General features: G+C 41.4%; 3 protein-coding genes across 6 annotated transcripts in view; all 3 read left to right on the top strand.

The window, feature by feature from the left end:
• The first annotated feature begins 459 nt into the window (after positions 1-459).
• ptdss1a (phosphatidylserine synthase 1a) lies at positions 460-14,059 on the top strand. Its single transcript, XM_036133065.1, has 13 exons — positions 460-891; positions 1,298-1,389; positions 3,404-3,448; positions 3,542-3,666; positions 3,776-3,934; positions 4,154-4,305; positions 5,437-5,578; positions 8,499-8,611; positions 8,702-8,767; positions 9,531-9,630; positions 9,802-9,870; positions 11,599-11,665; positions 12,548-14,059. Exons 1-13 carry the CDS (start codon positions 710-712, stop codon positions 12,628-12,630), a joined length of 1,395 nt encoding a protein of 464 aa, XP_035988958.1. The 5' UTR covers positions 460-709; the 3' UTR covers positions 12,631-14,059.
• A 1,329-nt stretch (positions 14,060-15,388) lies between these two features.
• LOC105926294 (E3 ubiquitin-protein ligase NHLRC1) lies at positions 15,389-17,183 on the top strand. Its single transcript, XM_012862549.3, has one exon. It carries the CDS (start codon positions 15,645-15,647, stop codon positions 16,821-16,823), a length of 1,179 nt encoding a protein of 392 aa, XP_012718003.2. The 5' UTR covers positions 15,389-15,644; the 3' UTR covers positions 16,824-17,183.
• Positions 17,184-20,036: 2,853 nt separating this feature from the next.
• Positions 20,037-26,337, top strand: part of kif13a (kinesin family member 13A) — a 51,433-nt gene continuing 45,132 nt past the window's right edge. The window contains exons 1-2 of one of the 4 annotated variants that reach the window (XM_021316399.2): positions 20,037-20,580; positions 20,833-20,923. In XM_021316399.2, coding sequence (XP_021172074.2) covers positions 20,526-20,580; positions 20,833-20,923 — 146 coding nt within the window. In that variant the 5' untranslated portion in view covers positions 20,037-20,525. The remainder of the gene's footprint in view (positions 20,581-20,832; positions 20,924-26,337) is intronic. The other 3 variants (XM_021316400.2, XM_012862647.3, XM_021316401.2) reach the window with 3 other exon arrangements.

Below are 26,337 nucleotides of genomic sequence, written 5' to 3'. Positions count from 1 at the left end.
TTTTTTGAATTCATAATACCAATAATAAAGAGTGGAAATAAACAGTTTTTGTTGCGTTTAACTTTTTTAACTAATTAAGATAAAACGTTTATTTGTCACTGCTGCCAGCATAACAACTAAACCGAATTGGTTCCCGGACCAATACATGCAATGAAAAAAAGACAACATCGTCATAATAAAGTAATTAAAAATAAGTAATAGATGAAACAACAGTACATTTAAGAAAAACAAAGCTGTTTAAGGGCCATTGAAGAGTTAATGTCCGGGAGCACCGACACGATGCGATAAGGAAATTAGTTTAAAGAATATTCATCCAGATCCATGGCTGGGGGCAAAACGAACCGGTTCTTACTGATGAGCCGAGTCAAATGAACTAGATCACAGTTAGGAACCCAACTTCCCATCCCCGCTCGGCTCGCTGCGATCATTCCGCACATGACCGAGCAAAACTCTTCCGCGTTGGCATCACCAAAGCAGCAAACCAATCAAAACCCAAACAAGAACCGTTTCCCGGGAGCACTCTCTCTCCCATCTATTCACTCCGTCGCTTTCCGCTTGCACACACTGCCAGCCAGCTCGTTATGTAACGGCATCTAATTATTTTAGCTGCTTCCTCGTCTCTGATCTGGACGGCCGGGGTGGGAACCCCTTTTTTTTCTCCCCTCATGTCGCCCCTGCCGCTCCGCTGCCCCGCTGCGTCCTGCCCGCCATGGCGTCCGTGTACAGCGGGTCGCACACATTGAGCAAGGATGATGTCAACTACAGGATGCATTTCCGAATGATTAACGAGCAGCAGGTCGAGGATATCACCATCGACTTTTTCTACAAGCCGCACACGATAACGCTGCTGACATGCACGGTGCTCAGCTTGATGTACTTCGCGTTTGCGAGGTGAGGAGTCCGCTGCTAGCCGTTAGCCTAGCCTAGCTTAGCCTAGCTTAGCATCAGTGATGCTCGGAGCCGGAGGAAGCGCAGCGAACGGGCTTTTCTCGGTGTTAGTAGCAGCGACGAACATTTTAGTCTTCGTGCTGATTAAAACCGAGCTACAAGTTAGAGGTCATCTGTTGTTTTTAGCGCCAGCGTTGTAACTACTAGAAAAACGAGTGGTGACATTGCATTCTTAGCTACCTGGTCTCTGGCATAATTGATAGATTTTGTTATTATCTGTAAGGGGGCACGGTCGCACATCCACAGTAAAGCCATTAGAGATCGGAGTTGCATAACGGGATGGGCCGGATGTCATAGTTCAGAGTTATTAGCTGCTCGGTGGTAAATCTGTGTTTCATCCTGTCTGCAGAGATGATGGGAATCCTGACAGTAATGTCTGGGTGGGGCTCATTCTGGTCATCTCCTTCTTCCTGGTCATCAGTGTTTTGGCCTTTCCCAATGGTGAGTAGTACACAACATGTAGCAAATAATGCATTTCTTTTTTTACAGTAAAGCAAAAAAAAAAAAAATCATATTTACAATATCATGCTGTAAATCATGCTGTAGAATTTTGCCATTAAAGTAAAAGCAAGAAGTGCCAGCATGGTGATTGTTGTGGCTTTGATGAGGGCTGGGTGATTACATGAGATGCACCGATCTGATATTTTGTGGCCGATTTCTGGTCACCTGTACCAATTTTAGCCAGTCCTGACTTCTTTGAGGACTTAAAATAACAAAAAAATATTTTGTGTGCTTTTTGGTTGTATTGCAATCTAATGTTCATAGTAAAATAAGATGATTCGTTTTTCTATAAACTTAGGTCAATCTTCAAGGTCACAGGCTACAAGTTAAATTTATCCCAAGGTATCCAAATTTTTTTTTCCAAGAGATTAATTGAAAATGAATAATAATGGTGTCCAACTTAATATCTGAGTGTAAATAAACTCTAATTAGCCCTATTGCTTCAGACTGTTAAAACATTGACTAATTTATTGTGCGTAGAAAACAGCTTCTATTGATCAATTGGTTCATTATTTATAGCGGTACCAGAGGCAACGTGAACCTGCGTCTATGAAAACGATTAACAAGATTTTTAATCTGGTTTTTAAAACTGATGATGATTACAGAGTTCACATTTTTAAACAGTCTTACACATCTTAATGATGGATTAACATGGTTAGTGTTACTTTTAAATACTCTCTAACAGGAGACACAAAAATCAGGGTTTGTTACCCGTACGCTTTAATCAAGAGAAAGAAAATAAAAAAATTGGCTTCAAAAGTGGTCAGGAGACAGGAGATTTGATTTTTTTTTTTTTTTTTTTTTTCAGTTAATAAAAAGTTAAGCGGGTATAGCAATGCATAGATAGACTATGCAGCAATAACAGCTACTAAAATGGTAAATGTTGCTATTTAGGGATTTTTGAATAAGACTACTGAAATTTGAAAAAAATAATTAATGTTAAAATCACTTTGGAGTTGTTTTGATATTTCGACAATGCTGTGCAGAATTGCATTTTTTCGGTATGAATTTGTGTTCTGGTAACTCACACACCCCCATTCTCTTGGTGGATTTTTAGTTTCTAGTTAGTTACCTGCTTATTTTTCGGTGCATCCCTTATTTTGTTATTGGATCCTAACAACTGGAGATGTGTTGGGATGGTACCTGATCGCAGTACCGTGTATCCTACCTAGTTTTTCCCCCTTGGCAGCTGAAACCACATTCCTGCATGCAGGGAAGCAAAGGTGACCCCAGCGTTGTATGATCCAAATTAAAGACACAAAAAAATTGTGGCGAATTGTTTAAACTAAAACCAGCTTCCAATACATATGTTGGAAGCTGGTGTTGGAAGTTTAAAGTTTTTTTCCTGACATTTTTGCCCTAGATAGCACAGTAGCTCTTTACAAGTCTCGCCTTGACATCTCAAAGTTGCTGTTGGTTGTAAATTGAAGACCTACTGAAGATTAGGTGATTGATTGTAATATAGTAACTATACAAGATTTGGATAAAAATATGTGAAGGGCAACATTAGGTGACTTGGGTTGTATCTCTTTGCCAAATCATAAACATAGAATGTATTCGCTGTGACTGCTCTTTCTGCCATAGTGACTGTAGTGGTTTAAAGTGCAACTTGAATCAGTACTATAGATCTTTATATGTTTACTTAGCTCTGATCGAGTTTTAGAACTGCGTTTCTACACTGTAAAGGAAGTAGAAAAAGGGCCTCCATGTGGGAGGAATGAACAGAGCGGGGTGTCGGAGCTAAATTTGAACACAGGCATGAACAGCCTACGTCGGTGTGGGGTCATCGTAGGTGTCTATTGTTGGTGCACAGCTTTGGCTCCCCTTTAAATCCCATGCCTCTGCTACCAGTATCCAGGGAACTTAGATATTATCAGCTAAGCAGTAAATATTGGCCTAATCAGAGATCTGCTCCCATCCTTTTGACACGTTGTCTTAATAAATCTGGTTTTAGGTCCCTTCACCAGGCCACATCCAGCAATATGGCGAATAGTGTTTGGTGAGTATTTCCCCGAAAGTATCTGAGAGCGAGTATGCATATTTATTTGTAGACCTTTCCCCCCGCCTAATGTTGCGTTTTTCTGCTTTAAAGGTCTGAGCGTGCTCTACTTTCTGTTCCTGGTCTTCATCATCTTCCTCAACTGGCAGCAGGTGAAGCAGCTCATGTACTGGCTGGATCCCAACCTGCGCTACGCCAAGAGAGAGGCAGACATCATGGTTTGTGACGGTGGCTTCCTGAGAAGATGATGCTCCCTGTTTATTTACCTGCTGAGCCCACTGTGGGTGCGGGTTGTCGTAACGGGGCTCTCTGTGCTACCACCTGCAGGAGTATGCCGTGAACTGCCACGTCATCACCTGGGAGAGAATCCTGAGCCATTTTGACATCTTTGCCTTCAGCCATTTCTGGGGCTGGGGTATGAAGGCCCTGCTCATTCGGAGCTATGGCCTCTGCTGGACCATCAGTATTACCTGGGAGCTTACTGAGGTAGACAAACACTCAAAACAATCACGGCTCAAACATTCCCTCAGCCTCCTGGCCGCCTGCCCGCCCGCCCGCCTGTTTAAGTCCCGAAAGCTTGTGATGTAATGTGTTTATGTAACAGAACAACAATCAGATTTAGCCCCTGTCATTAGTTTTGCATTTGATATTAAATGCATGTTTTACATGCATGGTCTGTTCTGTTTTTTTTTTAATTTTTAACAGCTTTTCTTCATGCATCTGTTGCCCAACTTTGCGGAGTGCTGGTGGGACCAAGTGATTCTGGACATCCTGCTGTGTAACGGAGGTGGAATCTGGCTGGGCATGACCGTCTGTCGCTTCTTGGAGATGAGGACCTACCACTGGGCCAGTATTAAGTAGGAACTTACACCCTGAAATTTACTGGCCATTGTGTTCGATGAAAGACGCAACGATCAGCGTTTCGTCATAGAGCTTTGACTTCCCGTTACCGATTGTTGCTGATTCTGATTTCTCTGTAAAACTGTAATAGGAAAGATTAGCAGTCATTCTTTATGTCAGACGCAGAGACAAGGTCACGCCATGTTTTCAAGAGGGGTGATCCTAAAAAAAAGATTTTTAGTAAGCATACGATATTAGCTGTTGTTCAGGTTAGCATTACTGAAATGAACTGTGGGATTTCCAAAAAGGCCGCCATTGTTTTCAAATCCAGCACGTTCCCTCACCAGACAGAGGTTGAAAACTCAAACGGATAAAACTGATTAGTTTTCCGCCATCCAGCCTTTCTGTTATCAGCTGAAAGTCTCGCTCTCCTGCAGCCTAATAGAACTGCAGACAGGTCTATTTACTTTTAAATAGCTTCTGACCTTGTTGTGTTTCTTCTGACTTTATTTTTAAATACCTCACTGATACTGAAAATAACTAACACAAGTCTATTTTCTGCCATAATAACTTCCACACCAAAGATTGTTGTTACTGTGACCCGGAAGCACTTCCATGGTGCATTTACTGGTCAAAAAAAGATTAGATTTTTCAGTTGGACAGGGAAATCATCCGATTGCAGGCACCAGTTATTTCTCGATGCATTCGTGGAGTTACAATATGTTTCCTTTCAAAAAATGTAACATTAATAACTGAGAAATACAATGTAATCTTATTTGTATGTCAAGTTAATTTAAATTCAAATTTGTAAAATCTAGTTCAGAAATGACCTCTTTTTTGATAAATAAAAAATAAAAAATTCTAGAATGATAAAATCAATTTAATTGTCGTTGTAAATGTTATGTATTTAGTTGCTTTATGCGGTTTTGTGGCATTTGGATACAATCTAATCCCTTGTATAAAGTTATTACAGAGATGACAAGGAAGTTATTTTAAAAGATAATCCCAGAAATTAATCAAAGAGCGAAGCCGACTGATTTCTGCAGTAACCTTAATTCTGTTTGACTTTGTTGAAGGCATTAGTGATATTATTTGTTATAAATCTGTGAGTAAGTCTTTGTAATCCCGCTTCTATCCTACTTAATCAGGGACATCCACACCACCACAGGGAAGATCAAGCGAGCTGTGCTGCAGTTCACTCCCGCGAGCTGGACTTACGTGCGCTGGCTCGATCCAAAGTCCTCCCTGCAGCGAGTGATGGGAGTCTACTTGTTCATGATCATCTGGCAGGTGGGTCACCGGGCAAATCCTGTTTTGGCATCTCAGCGCCGGCTTAAGTGCTGACTCTTCGGGGATGATCCAGCGCGCTTTGTGTGCTAAGACCCGCCGAGCTGTTGCTTGTCTGTTGCCGAAATCCTAAGCCACACAGATCCATATAATGCACAGGTGTCCTGTTGTCGACACATTGACGGCTAATCCTATAAGGCTGAGACGGTCTCGAGTACCGGGGAGCAGTTTGTGGTAAGGAGAAAACAATGGAGGGAGAACATGAGTAAACAGTCAAGGCTAAAAGGTGTTTCTATTTTTTGTTTTGTTAGACAAAACAATGGCTTTCCCTTCATAACTGAACCAGTTGAAGCATAAAATGTCAAATTAGTTTGTGATTAAATATGATTAAAGGAGCGATAAGCGAAATTTCACCACTAGGCGCGCTGTTTAGCACTGTCTGTAGACCAAAACAAGACGCGTGTCAAGCTACACCTCTACCTCCATAATCTAAGCACCAGACCTGTTATCTGTTTAAATGTTATGGGTTTTTTTTTTCAACAAAGGAATGCCCTGAATGTACGCGAGGATCACAGTGGGCAGCTTACAACAATGCTAACCGCGTTAGCTGCGCTACCGACTGCTACTCGCCTCACATAACAGAAACTCCAACTATTAACCCACATGCCGCAATTGTAGCATTAAATTAAATCAACTCAGCACAGCAACACAACTCTAACAAGACTGTAACACCAACAAGAACAAACATTTGACTTCCTGCTATTACTCACCTGTCCAGAGAAAAGAAGCTAGCTCCGAGTCAAACTGGAGCTGCTTCTGCTCTCTAAATGCTCTCCACCTTAGAAACGGGAGGCCAATGTTAATACTTGTCTTGTCTCTTTCCTGTTCTGACAACCTATTTACCTAAGACCGTTGTTTTTTTGTGTGTGTGGTAATAATGGGTCCTGATCGTCTGCGGGTGAACACAACGGTAGCATTTTAAAGGGGGGGGGCTAAGCCCAGAGTGGCAGCTGTTCACATACACGTACGTTCACACACCGCCGGCCCGGCTATGTAAACAAGAGACTGGAGAACAGCACAGAGAGATGGTGTGTGACGGCATACCATAGTCCATCTAAAAACACACCTTTAATTCTTCACAAAATATTGTTTTAGTTCTTTCTATCTAAAATAATGAAGTTGTGCTTATTGATCCTTTGAAAACTATTCAGGGTGTGGAAAAAAATCACTTCAAAAGATGCAGACTGGGTTCTCCATCTTCAGCAGCTGGCGTGGATTATCCGTTTGTTTTATTCTTCCCACCAGATTAGTTTTCTAAATTTTTTTTGGAGGATAAAATTCAATCTGCCCGAGAGCTTTAGTGCCAGAGGCAACTTTCCTGATCTGTGAAGCAGTTGGAGAGACATCAGCCCCTATAGGAGGAGTTGCATTACAACCGTTTCCCAGATCTGGATCTGGAACGCCTATCGGATGTCATTTTCCACTCCCATGCTTGTTCTGCATTGATGTCAGCAGTTTTCATGTGAGAGCAAGATCCTTTTTTTCTGTAGGACGGGAAATGAAAATCTGTCTACTCAGTAGTACCTCAAAACTAACGTTCTCCTTGTTGTAGTACGGACTAAATAGTTCCAACGTCTGTGTTTTTCTGATGACTACTACCTAAATATTAGCACCTACTGATTCCCAGAGGTATAACGGTCATCTATGAAAACTTATTTGCTTTTCTTTTGACTCTGAGATATTGTTCATGTTTTTTCCAACTTTAAAAACTGGTCTGTTAAATTAGTGTATTTGTTTTGTGCGGTAAGTCTGTTTCACCCAGCTATCCAGCAGTGGGCAGCAACAGGTGGGGGAAGAGGCACCATTACCGTTCTTTATGCATTATACACCTTGCTAAAACTCACTGCAGACCAACTTTTCTCCACCCTTTCATCTAAAGGACTTCAAAATGTTGGAGGTGTAAGGTGGAAAATCCCTAACTGTGTGAAACCTTAGGAAAGCGAGGTATTGCTAACCAGCTCACGCCTTGTCAGAAATAAAAAGCTTAAAAGTTCTGTATCTGTGACAAACAGGACTATATAAGGACCAAAGTTTATTTTTTCTACCCTGCGCGCTGGGGATAATATTAAGGGAGCTGAAGAAATAAAATCTCTAAAGTGGCATCTGGAGTTCGCCAGGTCTCCTAACAACCGGCTAATTTAAGGCTGTAGTCGCCAACTTTACCAGGGAGGCCAATCATTTTGAAAGGTGCTGTGTATAATTCAGAGGTTCTAGAATATCACACACAGTTATTTAAGTCTTCAACTATCCTGCAATGCAAGTATAAATAAATGTTTACCCTTTAATGTTCCACCTTGGATCAACATTTTGAAATCTCATGTCTGTATAATAAAAGCATAACACTGCTGGTTTGGTATTCACACCACCGCTGAGGACATGAAGACGTTCCCTCAGTCTGATCTTCTAACCCTGTGTATTTCCAGGAAAATGAGGAGCAGTTTGATTGTATTTTTTTTTCTTCCTCCCAGCAGATTCAAATGTCAAAGTCTGGATGTGGCCTCCTTTGTTTGGAGCATAAAATGATTCATTTTGGTTACAATAGGAATGCCTTTTATCAGAAAATTATGGCTTCAGGCAGAAGAAAAGCTATTATCCAGTGATCCGAGCCCTTCCACCTTTAAATAAAGACATTTCTTACATTTTTACACCTTCTGTGGAGCCAACTGAGCGCCATCTTTGTGTCTACAGCGATTCTCGGATCGCTCTTCATCAACGACATGTAACAGATAGCTCAGACCTTTTTTTTTTTTTTTTTTTTTTTTTTCTTTTTTTTTCAGGTCTAAAAGGTAAAAAAAAGGGTTTAAATGGCCTTTAATGTAATGCGCTTAATTTTTCTTCTGTTCTGTTTGTGTTTTCCTCACAGCTAACGGAGCTGAACACATTCTTCCTCAAACACATTTTCGTCTTTCCCGCGAGCCACGCTCTCAGCTGGTGCCGGATCTTGTTTGTCGGGATCATCACCGCTCCGACAGTACGGTACGTCGTCGGGGACCCGTTCCTTCTGGGGCAGGCGAATTGTTGCCGGTTTGTGTTAATGCTCGCATTGTGCTCCGTGTTTTGCTTCAGGCAGTATTACGCGTACCTCACAGACACGCAGTGCAAGAGAGTGGGGACGCAGTGCTGGGTGTTTGGGTGAGTAAAGAATGCAGCCTTGGTGTTGGTGGCATAAAATGTAAATTTAGTCAGATGACAATTGGATAATGGGGGGAAACCAGCGGAGGCAGAGATAAATCATGAAGCACAGCAAGAAATTGATTAAAAATAGTATTTAAAAAGTGAAATAAGCCGGTTCCATAAGTGTGTCCATCCGTTTAAATTTTTTTAGTTTATTTTTTTCAAACACAGAGGTCTAACATCTTCTGTCAGCGTATTACGTCTTCACAGGATATTTTTTAAATTTCTCCTAACGTATCAGATTATAAAACGTACCTCTTGTCTAAAATATTCTCCAGGTGACCACAGAGTGGGGAAAAAAACTACATTTAATGCTGCAACTAGTGATTATTTTGCTAATTCATTAATCTGTTGACAGATTAATGATCGGATAGCAAAAGGTGCTTAATAAATGTATTACTACAGAATTTGAACCAGGGGAAGCTAAAACTTGGGGAGTTCTGAATAGAGCATATTTACAGACAACAAAGGTTTTTCCATCTCAAATGCCAAATGTATATATTTTATGTACAATTTTGCATTAATTACTGTTCTGAGTGGGTTGTTGTTTTTCTCTCCTTCGATTGATGAGCTTTAGCTCATAGTGGTCAGATTCAGGGTGTAACATTTGGCATTTTAAGATAAGATAAGATAGGCTTTATTGATCTCACATTTTAACGTGGCTCTGTAAACTTTTCATATCCGTATTGGCTGAAGGTTTTTTCCCTCTTGCTGTTTGCAGGGCGATAGCCTTTCTGGAGGCCTTGGCGTGTATCAAATTTGGACAGGACTTGTTCTCAAAAACCCAGATCCTCTATGTGGTTCTCTGGCTGCTGTGTTTGGTAAGATCAGGATTTCTATATATTTCAGCACAACCACTTTGGTTGCTGGTATAATATGTATTTTAAACATCCCCAGAAAACACATTTTCATGCTTTTTAAAAAAAAAAAAAATAGAATTGATTATGGCTTAATTATTTAACCTCCTCTGTTTACGCTTGATCTGTTTCCAGGCCTTCATTACATTCCTGTGTCTGTATGGGATGGTGTGGTATGCAGAAACATACGGTCCAAGGGGAAAGGTGTGTTTATTGTTTCAGCTTTCAGGAAAGTTTTTTTTTTTTTATCTTGTTCTTAGAAGCAGGGTGTGTTGCGCGGTGAGACGGCGACACGTAGGTTTAAACTAGGGATTGGCTTAGTTATAACAGAAATCATGTAACCTTTGCTCCTTTTTAAGATAAAAGGCCATTCAGAAGTATCCGAAACCACCTTAAATGTTTACTAAAGATTAGCTTAATGTGGGAAGCGATATATTTTTACATAACACTTTTACATATAGTCTCTGGCTTCATATTTTGGTTAATTTCAGTAATATTACTGGTAACTTAAGTGATGCCATGTCAATCTCTACATGATAAGAAACCTGGGTAGCTTGTGCCTCAAGATAATCGTTTCCACGTCTGAAATAAAAAAGCATAAACTAAAGAAATCCAGCACCGACCCAAAAACTGCTGCAGAATGATGGTGTTGGGTAAGGAACACCGAACTCAGGCATCAGTGTATAACACAATGGCCAAACAAGATAAATGTGAGAATAATACATTTTGAAAATATGCTCATAATCTGACGATTTATGACAATTTGTCTGTAGCAGAGGAGGACGTTTGAGGATATAAACCAGCATCATATCCAGGGATATAAAAGCGCTCTTTGGCAAGCCTGGTCTCTGTGATTTATTACAGTAGTTTATTACCGCTTGTGAGCAGAAATAACTCAACAAAACTTTTGATAGAAATCTCTCTAGGGTTATTTCTCTACTTGCATAAAGGGCTGGACCAGCAACACAAGTGTCACCAGAATACTTTATATCGGCAATCTATTTAGGATTTGTGTAAAAGGGGTGAGCGGTGAATGGAAGCAGCTGAAAGTCTCACTTTTTGACAGCTAATCAGTCCGTATGTTACTCTGGCCGGGTTTGTTCCTCCCTCTGAAGCCAAGACAACAATCTTTCATTTCCTGGGGCAAAAAACCAGACAGAGAAATGGTTTTGGGGGGTGAGAAGAAATCCACCCTTTCAGTTATTTGCAATCTTAAATTACATCCGTGTTGCTTTAATCGCTAAGTTGCTTCGTAGAACAAGGAATCTGACGGGCTTATAAGTACATTTTAAGTACAACATACAAAAAAAGCTAAATGGTACATATACATGTTGAGCTAAAGAGGAAGACATGGCTGGATTTGTGCAAATTGCCATGAATCTTTGGGTAAAGCGAGAGCTTGACTCGTCCCTATTCTGCGTTGCCAAAGAACAGACACGCTACCATTTAATATATTACTGTTTTAAAATGAGGTCTCTTGCAAGCAGAACAATCACTTCTCTGCTGAAAATGATTGGCTGTAGCTCTCTGTTGTAATGCACGGCACTTCATCATTCACATGTGGTAGCAGTTTCATAAAAGTTATAGCTTCAAAAGCTCTTATGTCAGTGTTAAAGTTCTCTAAAATGTGATCAAATTTACTCCTAAAAAAAAGACATAGTTTAATGTTTTTATCTAAATAAAGCCAACTCAACCCCACTCCCTCTGTGGGTCGTAGTGGCCAGGAGCCATATGTTATAACTTCTTAGATTTTCAATATGGTGGTAGCTGAGCTCTTATTGTGAGTACATAATTGTTTTTATTTTGTAAAGCATTCTCATTAGTTTGCCTACTGGAAACGTTGTACAGAGTCAGTTATGCGCTGTTGGATGTGATGCTGGCTCTGTTACAGGAATGTGTGCCATCATGTGTCTTCTGTCTGCTCTCCCACAGAGCCTCTCTGAGTGTGAGGACAGTAATTACACCGAGTCTCCTGACCACATGTCTGGGGAATTTAAAGGTACAAAGTCTCTACTGTGTGTTTCTCTGTAGAGCACTGACCCCTAGTGTTTCACCCAGGGTTCATTCCCAGTCCTGGAAAGTTAGGGAACCTGCTTTTATCAGTTTCTAGGTCTGGATAAATATGAAGATGATAAAATTGAGTATTTGGGGGGGGGGTATTTTACAGTATTACAGTGTTTTTTTCCCATTTTATCTCTGTTCTCTAAAGGACAAAATGGTAATAAAGCTCATAAACTGTAGGTGTGTTTGTATTTAATTTTTAAATCACTTAGTTTGATTTATTAAATAACAGCTTGACTGTTAACATTTTTACTTATTAGTATTTCCTTTTGTAAATGCACGCTAATTTAAATATCAGGATGAAGGTCAATTTCATCACGTTCTTAGACTCTAGACAAGTATAAATTTCGGCTGAGCTGATTCTGGACCAGGGTCTTGTTCAAATATCAAACAAAGCACTAAAACTGCCAGAATTATTATTTATTTATTTATTTATTTATTTTTGCCAACATGATAATAAAGGTACCAAGGTTCACCAACTGTGCTTTATCTTTGTGTACTGAAGGATGCTCTAGTTTCTGTTTACTCCAAGTGTCAGATTTTTAAAAAGTGCTGATCTGCTTTACTCCAGATGCCAAAGCAGGGGTTAAAATGTTCCTGTACCTTTTTTTTAAAATCAAAAGCTAGGCTGTGTTGTTTGATGACTTTTGGATCATACAGATAATTACACCCACTAAAGCTGTTTAAAAGTTTGATTATTTTGCAGTCAGGTACCCTGAATGTTTTACAAACTTTATAAGAAAAGTGTAGGAAGTGTAATTATGCACATTTTACATATTTGTTTGAATTCCTTTCATAATGTTTGAACTTCATGTTTCAGACGACATGGACGCAAACGGCGAGAGCCCCACGATTAGACGAAGAGGGAAACCCAAACCCTTGAACGGCATGGACAGGCAGTAGGCATTCAAACTCCGTCCGCGGAGGCAAGTGTGACGAGAAAGCAAAGATGGAGACGCTTCCTGGTGTAACACAATATCCACAACCCCACCGCCCCCCCACCACCCCCCCACCGCCTCCGCTTTCTGGACAGAGAGGGAGCGCAGACAGCAGAGGAGAAGAAGAGGACGAACAGGTTATCGCAGCGTTCTAATGAAAGCGGAGCGGCTCAGACTACAGAGAGGCTCGTTGGAGCGCGTGCCGGAGAGGCTCCTAAACCACTAATCGAAGGCTCCTTTGTGTGTGAATGAGAGCGAGACAGGCTGTGGGTGTAGAAGAGAAGAGAAACGACTATAGCTGTGACTGCATGTTCATTGTAGCTTTTAAATTACCTGTATCCTCTGACACAATATCACCGAAGGCTGATGTAAATTTGACTGAACGCCAGTAAGTTGGTTCAAAGCATTTCAATGTTAAAAGCCATTTTAGAGATTCATCACTTTATTTGGAGCTTGTATGTTTTTTTACATATATATATATACATATATATATACACACACACGTCCTTCACTGACGATCTATTTACATCCTAAATGTGCGTGTTGTCCTGTTGTTGTTTTTTTTTTAACTTGAATGTGGGCAGAATTTCTATATGCCAGACAGCTTTAGCTTGTTAGCTCGTTCAACTGAGGTTTAATTTGTAATGAAGCACACAGTTAAAGCACTTTGCAGGAGGTTTTCCTTGAAAGATACTGTACATTTCATAATGTTCAAGTATTATGTGAACTATTGTGATCCAGAGTGACTTTAGTTTCCCTCTCCGCCTGTGGCTGCTATCTTTATTATTATTATTTTTTTATTATTTTGCTATGTTTTAATGTACCGATTTAAGGAGGGCGATTATTCAGACTCGTGCAGGTGGGTTTCTTTCACTCTCGACCTTCTTGTTCCATTTATTTCCTCTGCATGACTGTCAAATCAAGTGTTTTGATAGGAAAATGTTACAACTGTAGGAAAAAGTCTTTATATGATCTAAACCTGATCACAAGTATTGTCTTTTACTGTCATTGTAATGTGTTAATTCACGCCTTGTGCCTGTTTGCATGGGATTATTATTTCTAACGCTTCTGGGTCTGTATTTAGACTAAATCTAAGCTCTCTCTCCCGTTGAATATTCTCACCTCGAGTGCTTCGTTGGAGCTTCGTTGTCATTTCGTTCCGTCAGTATCATCTCAGCACCGAGATATCTCTCGTATCCTCGACAATCTAAATGCTGGCCTCGGTGAAGCAGTCGTCGGGGCAACATTAGGCTTTGTAAATGATACAATGTCTCTGGATTTACATTTCTTTTTGCCAAAAAAAAAAAATACTGTTGAAGATGACCTTTGCTGTTGGTTTCACTGTGAGAGAAAAAAAGTCAACATATTAAAATGTTTTACAGTTCCTCTTTAAATTTCAATCCACGAGTAATTTCTTTAACAATCCTCCTTCATAGTTTTTTAGTGGAGTGTTGGGGACATGTTACTGTCCACTTTAATGTGGATTTCATATATTAATAACTAAATAGTGGATCTTGAATAGTGTTATGAAGGACGCCGCTGCAGCAGGTAAGTGCTCCCGCCTTGGCTGGCTACAGCTCTGCCCCCCCTCTGGAGTCAGATTTCACTAAGGCTGCACATCTTGAAAGTCAGACAGAAATAGCCTCCCAATGCTGACCCACACTGGTATTTACAAGGTCTTGGTGATATATTTCCTACCATTGACCTTTTGCACATTTTGTCACATAACCATATTATTTAGTTAAAAGAATACAAATGGAGTGCATAAATGTGCATAGTAATAATTTGAACTGTCCATTAGTGTTCAGATGCTCTGAGACACTTAACAATAAAAAAAAAAAAATACGACCCTTTGAAAACTCCATCTGCAAGTCCTTTTGGGATCTGCTTCTACCAGTTTTGCAAAATTGCATCAGAAAACAAATGTTCTATTGTATTTGGTAGGTTGTAAAACATTAGGCTTTGATCTGAAGCATTCTGTTTTAGCTATGTATGTTTTCGGATGTCCTGCTGGAAGGGGAGCCTCCACCACAGTCTTAAGCCTTTAATAAGTTCACTCCTAGCACTGGCCTGCATCAGCTTCATCCATCTTTCTGTCAACTCTCTGCAGCTTTTCTGCTCCTGCTGATGGAAAGCATCCCCCCATAATGATGATGCCTCCACTTTCATTCACAGTGAGAGTGTTCAGGGGGATGAATAATAATATTTGCAACATGTACAATTTTGCATAAAAGATAAAATAAATCCATTTTGTTTTTTTCTGACCAGAGCATCATCTTCCACGTGTCTGCTGTGCCTTCCGTGTGGTCAGTGCCAAACTATAAACTGGAGGACTAGCAAGCCTCTCTTGCATAAAGGCTTGATTTGTAAAGTGCATCGCTAATAGCTTTCCACTGCACTGGGATTTCATTTATGGACATCATTATTTCTAAAGAGCTTTTAAAAAAGCATGTATGCTTTTCCATCAGACTGAGTTATGCATTACTTTGTTTTGGTCCATGCAATGCCACCCCAATAAAACATTAAAGTTTGCAGTTTTAATGTGGCAAAATATGCTTAATTTAATGTGCCGTTGATTTAGCTAATGCTGATTATAAATAACAGTAATGTACAAAGTTTACCTAATGAACATAAAAGGCCTCAATATATTCTAATTATTCTAATTACAGTAAATTCTGTCATCGCTGTGTGAAACATTGCGTAGTATGCTGTCCATTGCAAGCTCTCCTTGGGTTTGTTTGAGATTATTTCCAAAAGGGGGCAGCAGAGAGCCTCAGATTGAGGGTGTCACGTGATGGCTGAGGCCTCAAAGCACAGCAGGACATGTAAACACACAGCTTCTCCAGCCCATTCTGTTCTCTTCGTCCTCCTTCATCTCGTCGCCTGAAATTCCCCGGTTTTCGCTTTGCTTTTGTGAACCTTATCCAGCCCGCACCACCTATCTGAACGCCCTCAGTGCCAGACTGCCAGGACGCCATCATGGACCAGAGTCCTGGCTGCCTGAGTCCTGAGGCGACCCTGAGAGAGATCCAGATCAACTTACTGGAGTGTAAAGTCTGCTTCGAGACGTTTACCTCGCAGCAGAGGGAGCGCAGACCGCAGAACCTTTCCTGTGGTCATGTACTCTGTCTGGAATGCATCGCAGGTCTGTCCCACCCTCTGCTGAGGAAGCTGGAGTGCCCGTTCTGTCGACAGCTGTGCAGCGTTGACAACATCTCCCATTGCCAGGTTCTCAGTGACCTGCAAGACCTCCTTTTGTCCCAGAAACCCTCCTCCTCCGCTCCCCCTTGCAGGGCTAAAGGAGGATTAATCTCAGAAACGGCTCTGCATCTTCTCGCCGCATTTGGGGGCTGGGGGACTCTCACCAACCCCACTGGTGTAGCCGTTTTGGGGCCTACTGAGGGAGTCGTGGTGGTGCACGATGGGCAGAAGAGAGTGGCGGTCTTCAACCAACAAGGAAGGAAGCTGCACAGTTTTGGGGAGAGAGGAGCGGGCAACGGGGACATCTGTTACCCAGTGGATGTGGCGGTGAGCCCCACTGGTTTCATCGTTGTGACGGACGCAGGTGACAAAGCTGTGAAGGTTTTCACTTCCAGGGGGACGCACGTCGTGACGGTCAAAGGTTGCTTCCAACTTCCTTGGGGCGTGGACACAGACAGTGGTGGGCACATCCTGGTTTCCGACGTCCAGGGTGGCGCACTGTTCAGAATAAAAGTGGACTTTGGTCACGGTGTTATCACAGAGAATCAGGCAGTCAGAACCAACCTGCAGAGTCCCAAAGCCGTGGCTCACTGTCGGAAGACCGGAAACACGGCGGTCGTAGAGCATCCAAAGCACCAAACCAGAACACTGAAGGTGTTCACAAAAGACTTCCACCTGCTTTACCAGGTGGACGCTTTCAGCCTCAGCCTGCAGTCGTCCTTCAGGTTGACCGTATCAGATGTGGCGTTCAGCAGCGATGGAGATGTGGTCGTGTCTGACGCCGATCAGGGGTTGATTTGTAGCTTAGGAAACCCTCAGAACCATCCGGTCCTGACTCCTCTTGTGGGAGACCATCTCATCCGACCTGCCGGGCTGGTGTTACTGAACAACACGATCATCACTGTGGACGGTGGCGACCATACGGTGAAGATTTATTCTACCAAGCCTGATGCTTGATGCGTCATGTCCGTCACGTTACAAGAAACCCAAAGGGTATAGAGTGGAGGAAATACTAAAGTAATAACCTGTGGATATGTTTTTATTGTCTCTGCTTAATATTTTTAACGATGAACTTAAGAATAAATCCATCTGGGTCTTTGAAATTTGTCCAGATTGGAAAAAATTTGGATTTTCACTTAAATAAATTGTACAAAAAATTGAGGTTGTAGTAATAATTTGTCTTATTAAGGCGCTTTCATGATATTGCACTAAGATCTGCTCATTTTAAGTCGTGATTTGTTGGTTTGTAAAGTTTCCTCTTACTGTTAACAGCTAAGAAACCACTTTGTTTAAGTACATTGTCCTGCTGACGATTAACCTTTGCTCCAGTCTCAAGTCTTTTACAGCCTCTCAAAGCTTTTCTTCCAATATTTCCTCCATTTATCTTTCCATCAACTCAGACCATATTCTATGAGTAAACAATTTCCCCGCAGCACTGATGGTGGGCATGGTATTGTTCAGGGTGATGTTTAGTGTTAGTTGTCCTCCACATCTTCACTCCTACAATACTTGTGGCAAACTGCAAACAGGACAGCTTCCTTAAAGGCTGTCTTTCAATGTTGTCTTCAAGCCACTCTGGCTCAGATGTTTGCAGTGTGCGACTAATAAACTAAGCAAACTAACCTGTACTTTATCCAGTGATGCAGTTTGAGTCACAAGCAACTCAGTAATCAACATGGCCTCCCATGACGGGAGACATCAGTGGCGTCACCAGGGGGTGGCCAGGGGTGGCCATGCCCCCCTCCCCATGCCATTTCTTGGCCACCACACTGGTCACCCCACTAGCCAGTGTAAATTGTAGTAGGATCAGTTTAGCATTTAATCCGATTGTGCACAGCCAGCAAGGCAGCCGCTGTACTTGACCTTCTATCACGCTTTTATTTGTATCCAGTAATTGTTTTGTTTTTCCAGTAAATTAATAAATGTACACCTAATTCCTAATATAATTACACAATAACAAGGAATTGTTGTTCAGTTCAAATTGTTAACTGTACTGTTATTGGTCTATGCATATTAGATCATTAGTAACATTAAAAATCAAACAATAAACCAAAAGATATTAGTAGGCATTTACTTACGTCTTTAAATTAGTTTTCTACAGGCAGCGTTACTACAACAGTAGAAAAAAATCCTGAAATTATGGCTTTTAGTTTCAGTGTGCCACCCCAAGCTTTTAAATGGCCCCATCTGGCCACCCCTACGAAAGGTTTCTGGAGATGCCATCGGGAGACATCTCGCTTTCTTCAAACCATTTTTTTTTTTTTTTTGCCAGTCAACTTCCAAAGTGAGCCTGATGTTGCTGAGCCACAAACTGTTAGAAGTGCAAATAAAAACTTTGTTACTGCAGCATGTTGGATTTTAAAGTCGCGTTTGACACAAAACCTCCGAAGTCTAAGTTTTTACTTATGCTTAATTGTAATTTCAGTTAAACAGGTGCTTAGTAGACCATTCTGACCAGGGATTTCCAACTACCAATTATTTTACACAAACCCCAGGTAGGAACACTGAACATGTTTTGAGATTATACTATTAGAGATCACAAGACAATAGTTGTTAGCGGCAGCACTGTTACAATAAAGGATTGCAGAACAGACAGCTTAAACAAATTCTCTCCTTGTATTGTTTATATACAAGGCACCGTTAGCTCTGCAGCACTGCTGTCTGAACAGTAGCTGTTTCAAACCCACATCAGCCAATGATTTAGTGATCTGTTTTTGTGAAGGAACCGAACAGAGACAGGAGGCAGGGATGGTCATGTAAAAGTGGTAATCTGACGGCAATGACAAGAGAAAACAGCAAAACAACCCTGATCGGAGTCGGACACGAGCTGGCACAGAGGGGGAAAGCTGCAAAAAAGCAAAACCTTCAAGACATGACGGGGTGGCAGGTTGATCCAACAACAAAGCACAGGAGAATAAATTAGAGATGCACCGATCCAGTTTTTTCAAAATTAGTTTGACTTTTATTACAGTCCAGTAACTGATTTAAGCCACATGCCATTTATTTTGGCACATAATCATTGTAGTGATCTGTGTTTGTAGCCATGTATTATTAATAGCCTTAGTTATAGAAGTTCTTCTAAAGAAAAGACTCCCATATTTTAATGTGCACTGAATAGGGTCTGTATGGTTTGTTAATTATATATTTTCATAATAAAGCAGTAATTAGAAACAATAAGAAGAAACAAAGCTGGTTTGGGAGTTTTATTTTAAAATGCAAAGTAATAAACTGAAAAATACAAATCTTCAGGTCATATCCACATGAGTAGAAATCTAAATTTGGTTTGATTAAAAAAAAAAATCTTATAAAAATAAAAAAAACATGAAATAAAATCAGCATTTTATTCATGGAGCTAAATTGGGGCTATAAAGTTTGTTTGAAAAAAGAAGAAGATTTGAAAAAAAGATTGAACCTGAAAAAAAAAAAAAAAACAACAACAACAACAAACCGTGAACAAACGTCATGGCCCAAATTTAGCGACTTTTTAGATTTCAGCCAATTTTGCAGCCATCCTGTCTGTAGGAGGCGCTGTTTCTTCAGAACACCTCGAAGGTGTGATACCACGTTTGACCCAAAAAGAAATGTAAATACCCATTTAAATACGCGAATATTTAAAATAAACGCATATATAAACTTTTGATGAGTCTGGACGAAGAGAAAATTATAAAATTTTGGCTTTTGTTGTTTGTGCTTAATCACCCCCTACCATATATGGGCATCGGGATTGACTTCACGGGAGCATCATTTTAAATTACAAGAGCAAAAAAAATAAAAAAATAAAAAATAAAAAAGCCAATGTGCATTTCTGCTTTTACTGATTGTAAACAGAAAAAAAAAAACAAGCAAAGTACAAATCTAATAATCACTTATTTTTATTTTGTCTTTGTTGGCTTTTGGTGAGAAAGTCCCAAATATCCACAGAAAGACCAATTATTACTTTTAACTGGAGAAAAAAAAAAATTCACAGGGGAACACTAAAAATGGAAATGTAGCCACTTCTGATAATAAGCTTATTTTTGTCTCGAAGTCATCTGATAAAGATTTTAAAAACTCGATGTATTTATACATTCAGTGTTTATTTTTTGTGCCTCACTATTTAATCTGTTTATTAAAGTAGGCCTTATTTCATACCCCGTTCGGGCTCATCGTGGCGCTTATCTTCGTTGCGTGTAAATCACTTGTCATGATGCAGTTCACCATATTCCTCCTCCGTTGCTTTTCTCCTCCCCGTTGAGGAGCGGCGCGGTGCGTAAATCCTTCCCCTCCTTTGGCACAGCCTCTCCAGGCCTGCCAGAGGAGCGCAGTCGTGCTCCCGGTGGAAGATGGCGGTAGGGATGCTGTCTGGGGCTGGAGCAGAGGGCTCGATCCGCACAAGGAGAGGACTCGGATGGATTTAAAGGAAGAACAATGAACTTATACGGATCCATTTCCCTGAAAAGCCGGACTCCGTAGGGGATTCTGTAATTTTATGTTTTATTTTTGGGTGACTAGCGTCTGGCGAAGCGTTTTTAGTCTGGCAGAAATCCGGGGCTGCTTGTCGGGGGATTTACGGACTATACATTTATAGCTCAGCGCACAGACAGACCAGACAGGGTGGGAGTAAAGAAACAAACGCGCGCACGCACGCACGCACGCACGCACAAAAAAAAGTGGACGAAAATGTCGGATACAAAGGTAAAAGTTGCTGTGAGAGTCCGGCCCATGAACCGCAGGGGTAAGTGTTCAAAGCGACGGTTTCCGCTCGCGATCTGCTCTCCCTTTCTCTCTTGATCAGAAACTTTTGCTTCTCCCACAATTCCCCTGAGTTATAACCATGAAGTCATGCTCGAGCTTACTTTCAACACGGCGAAAGCAGCTCCGATCCTCTTACTTTTTCACACCCCAGCGCATTTTCTTATTTTCCCACACACGCACACGCACAAAAAAACAAACAAACAAAAAAACCACTACCCTTGTCTTTCTGCAGAGATTGAGCTGAATACAAAATGTGTGGTGGACATGGAGGACAACCAGACAATCCTGCACCCTCCACCCTCAAATGCAAAAGGAGAGAACAGGTAAATGCAACAACTAGTTTCCATCTGCAGGTCATTATGGACAAGGTGAATTAAAGGCAGTAGCATGCGTCCCATTGGCTGGTTTTCGTCGGAGCGTGAGTCAGGGTTTGTGGGTGAAATGTCAGAACAATGCAATGCAATTAAAACGCAATCTGCAGCAAGAATTGAGCAAATGACTATGTATCTCTCACAAAGACTGGACATAGTTTACATCTGCATAAAAGTACACATATTTCAGCTTGTTGAGAAACTTTTAAGGTTGTTTTATGATGAGTTAATGCCGGTAAATTGATGCAGTGGTTTTGCAGGAATACTGCACTGCTGCTGCTGCTGCAGCAGAGGACATAGTGACTGTCACCCACCTGACTGCAACATGATAGGCCTGTGCCTTATATCATTCACTTTGAACCTCCCGATACTAATCCTTGAGCAGTAACACCTCTATAACACACTTTAAAGGTTTCAGATCCGTTCCAATTTTCTTTTGCCGTCCCACTTTCTTTTTTTCTGTGTTCATGGTTTCCTCAGACTCACTAAACTCTGCTTATCTCTTAAGTGAGGAGGACATGATCAGGAATGGCACCAGGGGGGTGTCTGCAGTGTAGGGTTTCACGGTTCATAGATGTGTTATTATTAAGCAGGGGAAATCAGGGACAGGAAGGATCCTGCAAAGGGACAGATGTGGAGCATGGCAGCGATCGCAAGAACTTACAGTGAGCATACAGAATAGATTTGGTGACTCAGCCTGACTGAGCAGAGCAGGGGTCTGCAACCTGCCCCTTAGGGTTTCTTAAGGTAGATAGAGCACAGTGGCTTCTATAACCTATAACTGGTCCAAAATGATCTAGAGCTCCAATGTTTTTAAATTTAAAAAAAAATTGAAAATTGTTGCGCTTTTTAATGTTTTCATGCGATACCTGCTTAGTATTTCCAAAAGAGAACGATACTTAATCTGCAAGGGATCATTTCATAATGTATTTTTTTTTTGTTTATTATTGTGTCACAGTCTACCAGTTTCTTTTCTTCACTTTCATGATGTGTTTCTTTGTTATCTGGGGTAGGCTTTTCTAAAAAATGTATAAATTGTCTTTTCTGGACGGAGCGCGTAGCTTTTGAGGCCCGCCCCAAATCTGACTTGGCATGAGCGAGGCCAGTTTCGAATAGACGGAAGTTCTGGCCACACCGGCGACCCTGAAAGACGTTGTCACTTTGGATGCTATTAGGAGCTCCTTATCGAGACAGAGCAATTTTTACATCGGCGTCGGCTTTATCAACACGCGATGCCGGGAAAATCTTACGTCTGTTAACGCTGTTAAAGGTTGCAAGGGAAAAAATGACTAGTGGTAAACAAAGAAATACCCGACTGTCATGGCTTCCTGCTTTGTGTTAGGTTCAAACATAGACCTCTGATCGTAGGCTATGGAGATAATAGGGGGGAGAGTATTTACATCATCACAACGTGGTTTTGTTGAAAAACTTGTATCTGGGTGCAGCTGCTGTTGCTGCAGTGAAACAACTTAGTTTGAGTAAACTCTCCTTAAGGACATTTTCTGCTGCTCTAAACAACGAGCATCATCTGCTATAAAAGTGTCATGTAAAGCATGGCATGCAGATAGTTAGCTAATAAATACTGAATACAGTTCTTTGCTATATTGATAATGGGCACAGGGATATTGCGCTGCGGATTCATTTTGGACATGTGCTGCTGCTCTGAGTGCCAGCAGTCAAGCACGGTAGTGACCGCATCATTCTGTGGGTGTTTCTCTGCAGCATGGAGCAGGAGGCTACTCAGGGTTCAAAACACTGCAGAGCAACTTTTATTTCTTTATCTTTTTATTTAACCTTTATTTATACAGCCATTCTCATTGAGATCCAAGATTTCATTTTCAAGAGAGACCTCTTGGATGAAACAAAACAACCCAAAGAAAAAACAACAACAACATTTTACAATTATGTCATAGGAGTCGATAACATAATTCCCAAAGACACAACTATCTGGAGCACATTGCTAAGAAAATCTAGGATCACTTCCTCATAAGAATAAACAAAGCTCTTAGGTTTGTTCCATGAAACAACCAGGGCTGCCAAAACAGACTTTTTCTTCGTAGATTGACGAGTACATTACAAATCATCTTGTTCTGCAGCATTAAAATTGACGTCCTAGAAGACACCCGGTAGGTGATGTTAAATACAGACTAGTTTATACAAGATGTCGCCTTTGTTTGACATGAGAAGTTGGACTCGTTTCAGCTGCTTGATGCCGAGCCTCGGGGTATTGCTGTAAATCTCCCGACCCTGAGCTGATCTACGGTGTGCTGCACTCAGAGTGCCATTAGGTTGCCTTGTTTCTATCAAACCGCCGGCATGCTCCGTTTCATCAAAAGTCTCTCCTAGGAGTGGAGAAAGTCCTCACCAGGGAAAAAGTTTCACATGGCCCCTCGCACACAAAAGGGTCACAAAACTGTCTGTGGTCTGTGATGCCTTCTGATCTGACACGCTTCAACGGTGTAATGAGAAGATCAGACGGCATTTAGGCGTGTGATGAGTGCATGCTCACGTTTCGTACCCGTTAGCGGTTGTCAAAGATGTCATATTTGTCCCACAATGAACGGCGCACTGCAGCTTTGCGCTCGGTTTGTTAGCGCTCCTCTGCTGTTGGTGTCACACATGATTAGACACCTGACCTGATTACCCACAGGCGTGCAAAACGTTAACAGAATGCTGTAGTCCAGGACTGCTTGTTTTTATTTTTTTCCTGTTTTATTGATAGTTTTAAACAGACCAGCAGCGTTCTTAAGGTGCGCAAAAGTTCCCAGGGTGACCGCAGAGAACAAGAAGTGAGGAGTTCAGCCGTTTTCCTATGAGGGAATTCTTATAAATGTGTTACACCTTCCCAGTTAACTGCTATTCAGCATTAAATAATGAGCTCACTGTGCCAGGAGCTCTGGTCGTTGGACTGATCTGTATTTAAAGCAATTATCAGAACAGAGACTGCCACACGATGGCTGCCTTCCAGATGATTAAAGAAATCAAACTCAAGGCTCACATACAATCCCTTGGAAAGGTATTTAAACAGATTCAACATTTTGTCACATTATTATCACAAATAATGCGTTTTTCTGGATAAAATCACATGTAAACCTATATAATGTCCCTTTTATCCTTATTTTATTTCCTCTAAAGTTTATATATTTATGCCTAATGTCTGTACGCTGTAAGCACTTGAAAACAAAGGGAAATGCCTTGTTTGTGCACACAACCTTGGCCCACGAAGCTTAATATGATTCTTCTGATAAAGTTGTCATCTTTTATCGCTGAGCACACACTGGGAGTGAGGGGCAGCTGCAAACCTAGCAACACATGCCTTGTATCGACAAGCAGCCTAGAGTCCCATGGTAACTCTGGAGGAGCTGCAGAGATCCACAGCTCAAGTGGGAAAATATGTTATGCTAAGACTATTGGACTATACACTCCGTCAATCAGACATTGGTGGAAGAGTGGCAAAAGGAAAGCCAGAGGAAGACCAATTAGCTACTTGGCCACTAGCATATAGAGGATTCTTGAAAGCATGTGAATGGTGTTCTGGCCAGATGAGTCCAAAATGTAACGTTTTGGTGCACATTCAAATCTCTATGTGTGGCAAAGAACTGAAAGTAAACATCACACTGAACACACCATGCACACTATGAAGCATGGTGATGGCAGCAGAATGCTTCAACATGAAAGTTAGAGGCTGCGGAGGACTTGAGACTGGCGCAGAGCTTCACCTTCCAGATTAACTGTTATGTATTAGGATGGCCTAGTCAAAATCCAGCTTAAACTTCAATTGTAAATTTGTGGCAGGGTTTGATGCTGCTCTCAGATGCTCTCTATCTAAAATCTGACCGAGCTTATGCCATTTTAAAAAGTGGAAGGGGCAGACGTTGCAATATCGCTACCTTGTTCTGGCTTATCACAGAAAATCCCAAGAAAACCAAAAATCTAAAAGTACTCCAGTAAGGCAGTGTATGCGGAATATGATGTCTAACTGGGGTCAAGAAATGTGAGACCTTTATAGCAGTTTTGTGTTACCTGTTTCCATGTTGACAAGCAAGACATAGACATAGTTTATCATCCAGGGAAGCTTTCGTATCTGATTTAGATTCAGTATCACATCCACTGGAATGCAACTCATGGATCTGGGCCGCAGGGGGGGGAAATGTTATTTGGCTTGTTTTCCGTTTCACCCTCCCCTCCTTTAATCCTCGGTGTTTTAGATTTTGATGAAGCCATTTTGGTCCTGACCCTTTGTGCAGTCCGGTCTGCAACATAACAGCTGGGATTGTTTTCACTGTACTTATGTCGCATTTCAGCTCTAAGATGTAAACTAGAAATGTACTTATTCATGGTTTCAATACTGCTGCAGCTCAGTGTGTGTATGTGTGTGTCTGTTTTGGTTTCCTTGGTTTTGTAAAACCATGTAATTTTCCCGTTTTTCTGCATTTGCAGCCCACAGAGGAGGGGCGGGGGCGCCCTGATCTCTGGGGCTTTGCCAGGTTTTGAAGGCACCTGTCCCTGCGTGTTGGAACTGTGTCAGATTCAGAGGGTATTAGCCTGTCGAATACGGGGGGGCCGGGACCATGGGAAACTCTCTCTCTCTCGTGGGAATGCTCAGGCGGAGCGGCAGAAAGGAAACAGCCATAATAGATATTTTTATGAACACACAACACTTAGGGTTCAAATCTTTAGCTGTTTACTTCTAAACACAGGGTTCCTTGATGAAAGGAGAGGAACATCTGGTCGTTCTGTTCTGTTTTCTTACTGCAATGGTTTTTGCTTGATGCAGAGGTTCTTAGTTCTGCATTTTTTCTCTGCACTCTATCGAGTCGATTGGACGATAGTGCTCCTTAAATAAAGGGATTTAGAGTAATATGAGTGATTTTCTTTGATGATTAAGCTTCATTCTATGCACCACAAAGCCCTTGGCCTGCACTCGTGATCTCCTCACCCTCCTCTGCAGCTCCCCTGAGAAATGAACAGTAATCTCGCCGAAGGACAAATGAAACAGATTGTGACTTCAGGCCAAAAAGTTAAGTTTCCCCGAGTCTCACCTTTCATCTGCTGATTGAGCTGTCACAAATGGCACATTTGAAACAGGAGTCTGGGAAAAGCAGCTCTTCCTTCGGGCACCATTAGTCTCCCCTTAGGTGCGTAGACACAATAAATGGGGACATGAGGTGGAGGTGAACAGAAATACCTGAGGCGGCTGTCTGTGTAAGGGGATGAGTGGTGGTATGTCATGACAAGAAAAATACCCTGCAACCCACACAATGGGGTCATTTTACACTTATCGTGGTGCATGTCAGTCACCATGGAACAACTGAATAAGGGGATATAGTGTTGGAAAAACACCGGAAATTCCCCAAATTTGACCC

The sequence above is a fragment of the Fundulus heteroclitus genome, chromosome 3, assembly GCF_011125445.2.
Source record: "Fundulus heteroclitus isolate FHET01 chromosome 3, MU-UCD_Fhet_4.1, whole genome shotgun sequence".
Classification (NCBI taxonomy): domain Eukaryota; kingdom Metazoa; phylum Chordata; class Actinopteri; order Cyprinodontiformes; family Fundulidae; genus Fundulus; species Fundulus heteroclitus.
This window is presented reverse-complemented; position numbering and strand designations above follow the sequence as displayed.

What these genes read in the sequence shown, in the direction of transcription:
- ptdss1a (XM_036133065.1), top strand. Translation starts at nt 710, where the DNA reads ATGGCGTCCGTGTACAGCGGGTCGCACACATTGAGCAAGGATGATGTC. An exon ending in ATGTACTTCGCGTTTGCGAG is followed by an intron (nt 892 to 1,297) that starts GTGAGGAGTCCG and finishes TCCTGTCTGCAG; the next exon opens with AGATGATGGGAATCCTGACA. An exon ending in CATGTCTGGGGAATTTAAAG is followed by an intron (nt 11,666 to 12,547) that starts GTACAAAGTCTC and finishes TTCATGTTTCAG; the next exon opens with ACGACATGGACGCAAACGGC.
- LOC105926294 (XM_012862549.3), top strand. Translation starts at nt 15,645, where the DNA reads ATGGACCAGAGTCCTGGCTGCCTGAGTCCTGAGGCGACCCTGAGAGAG.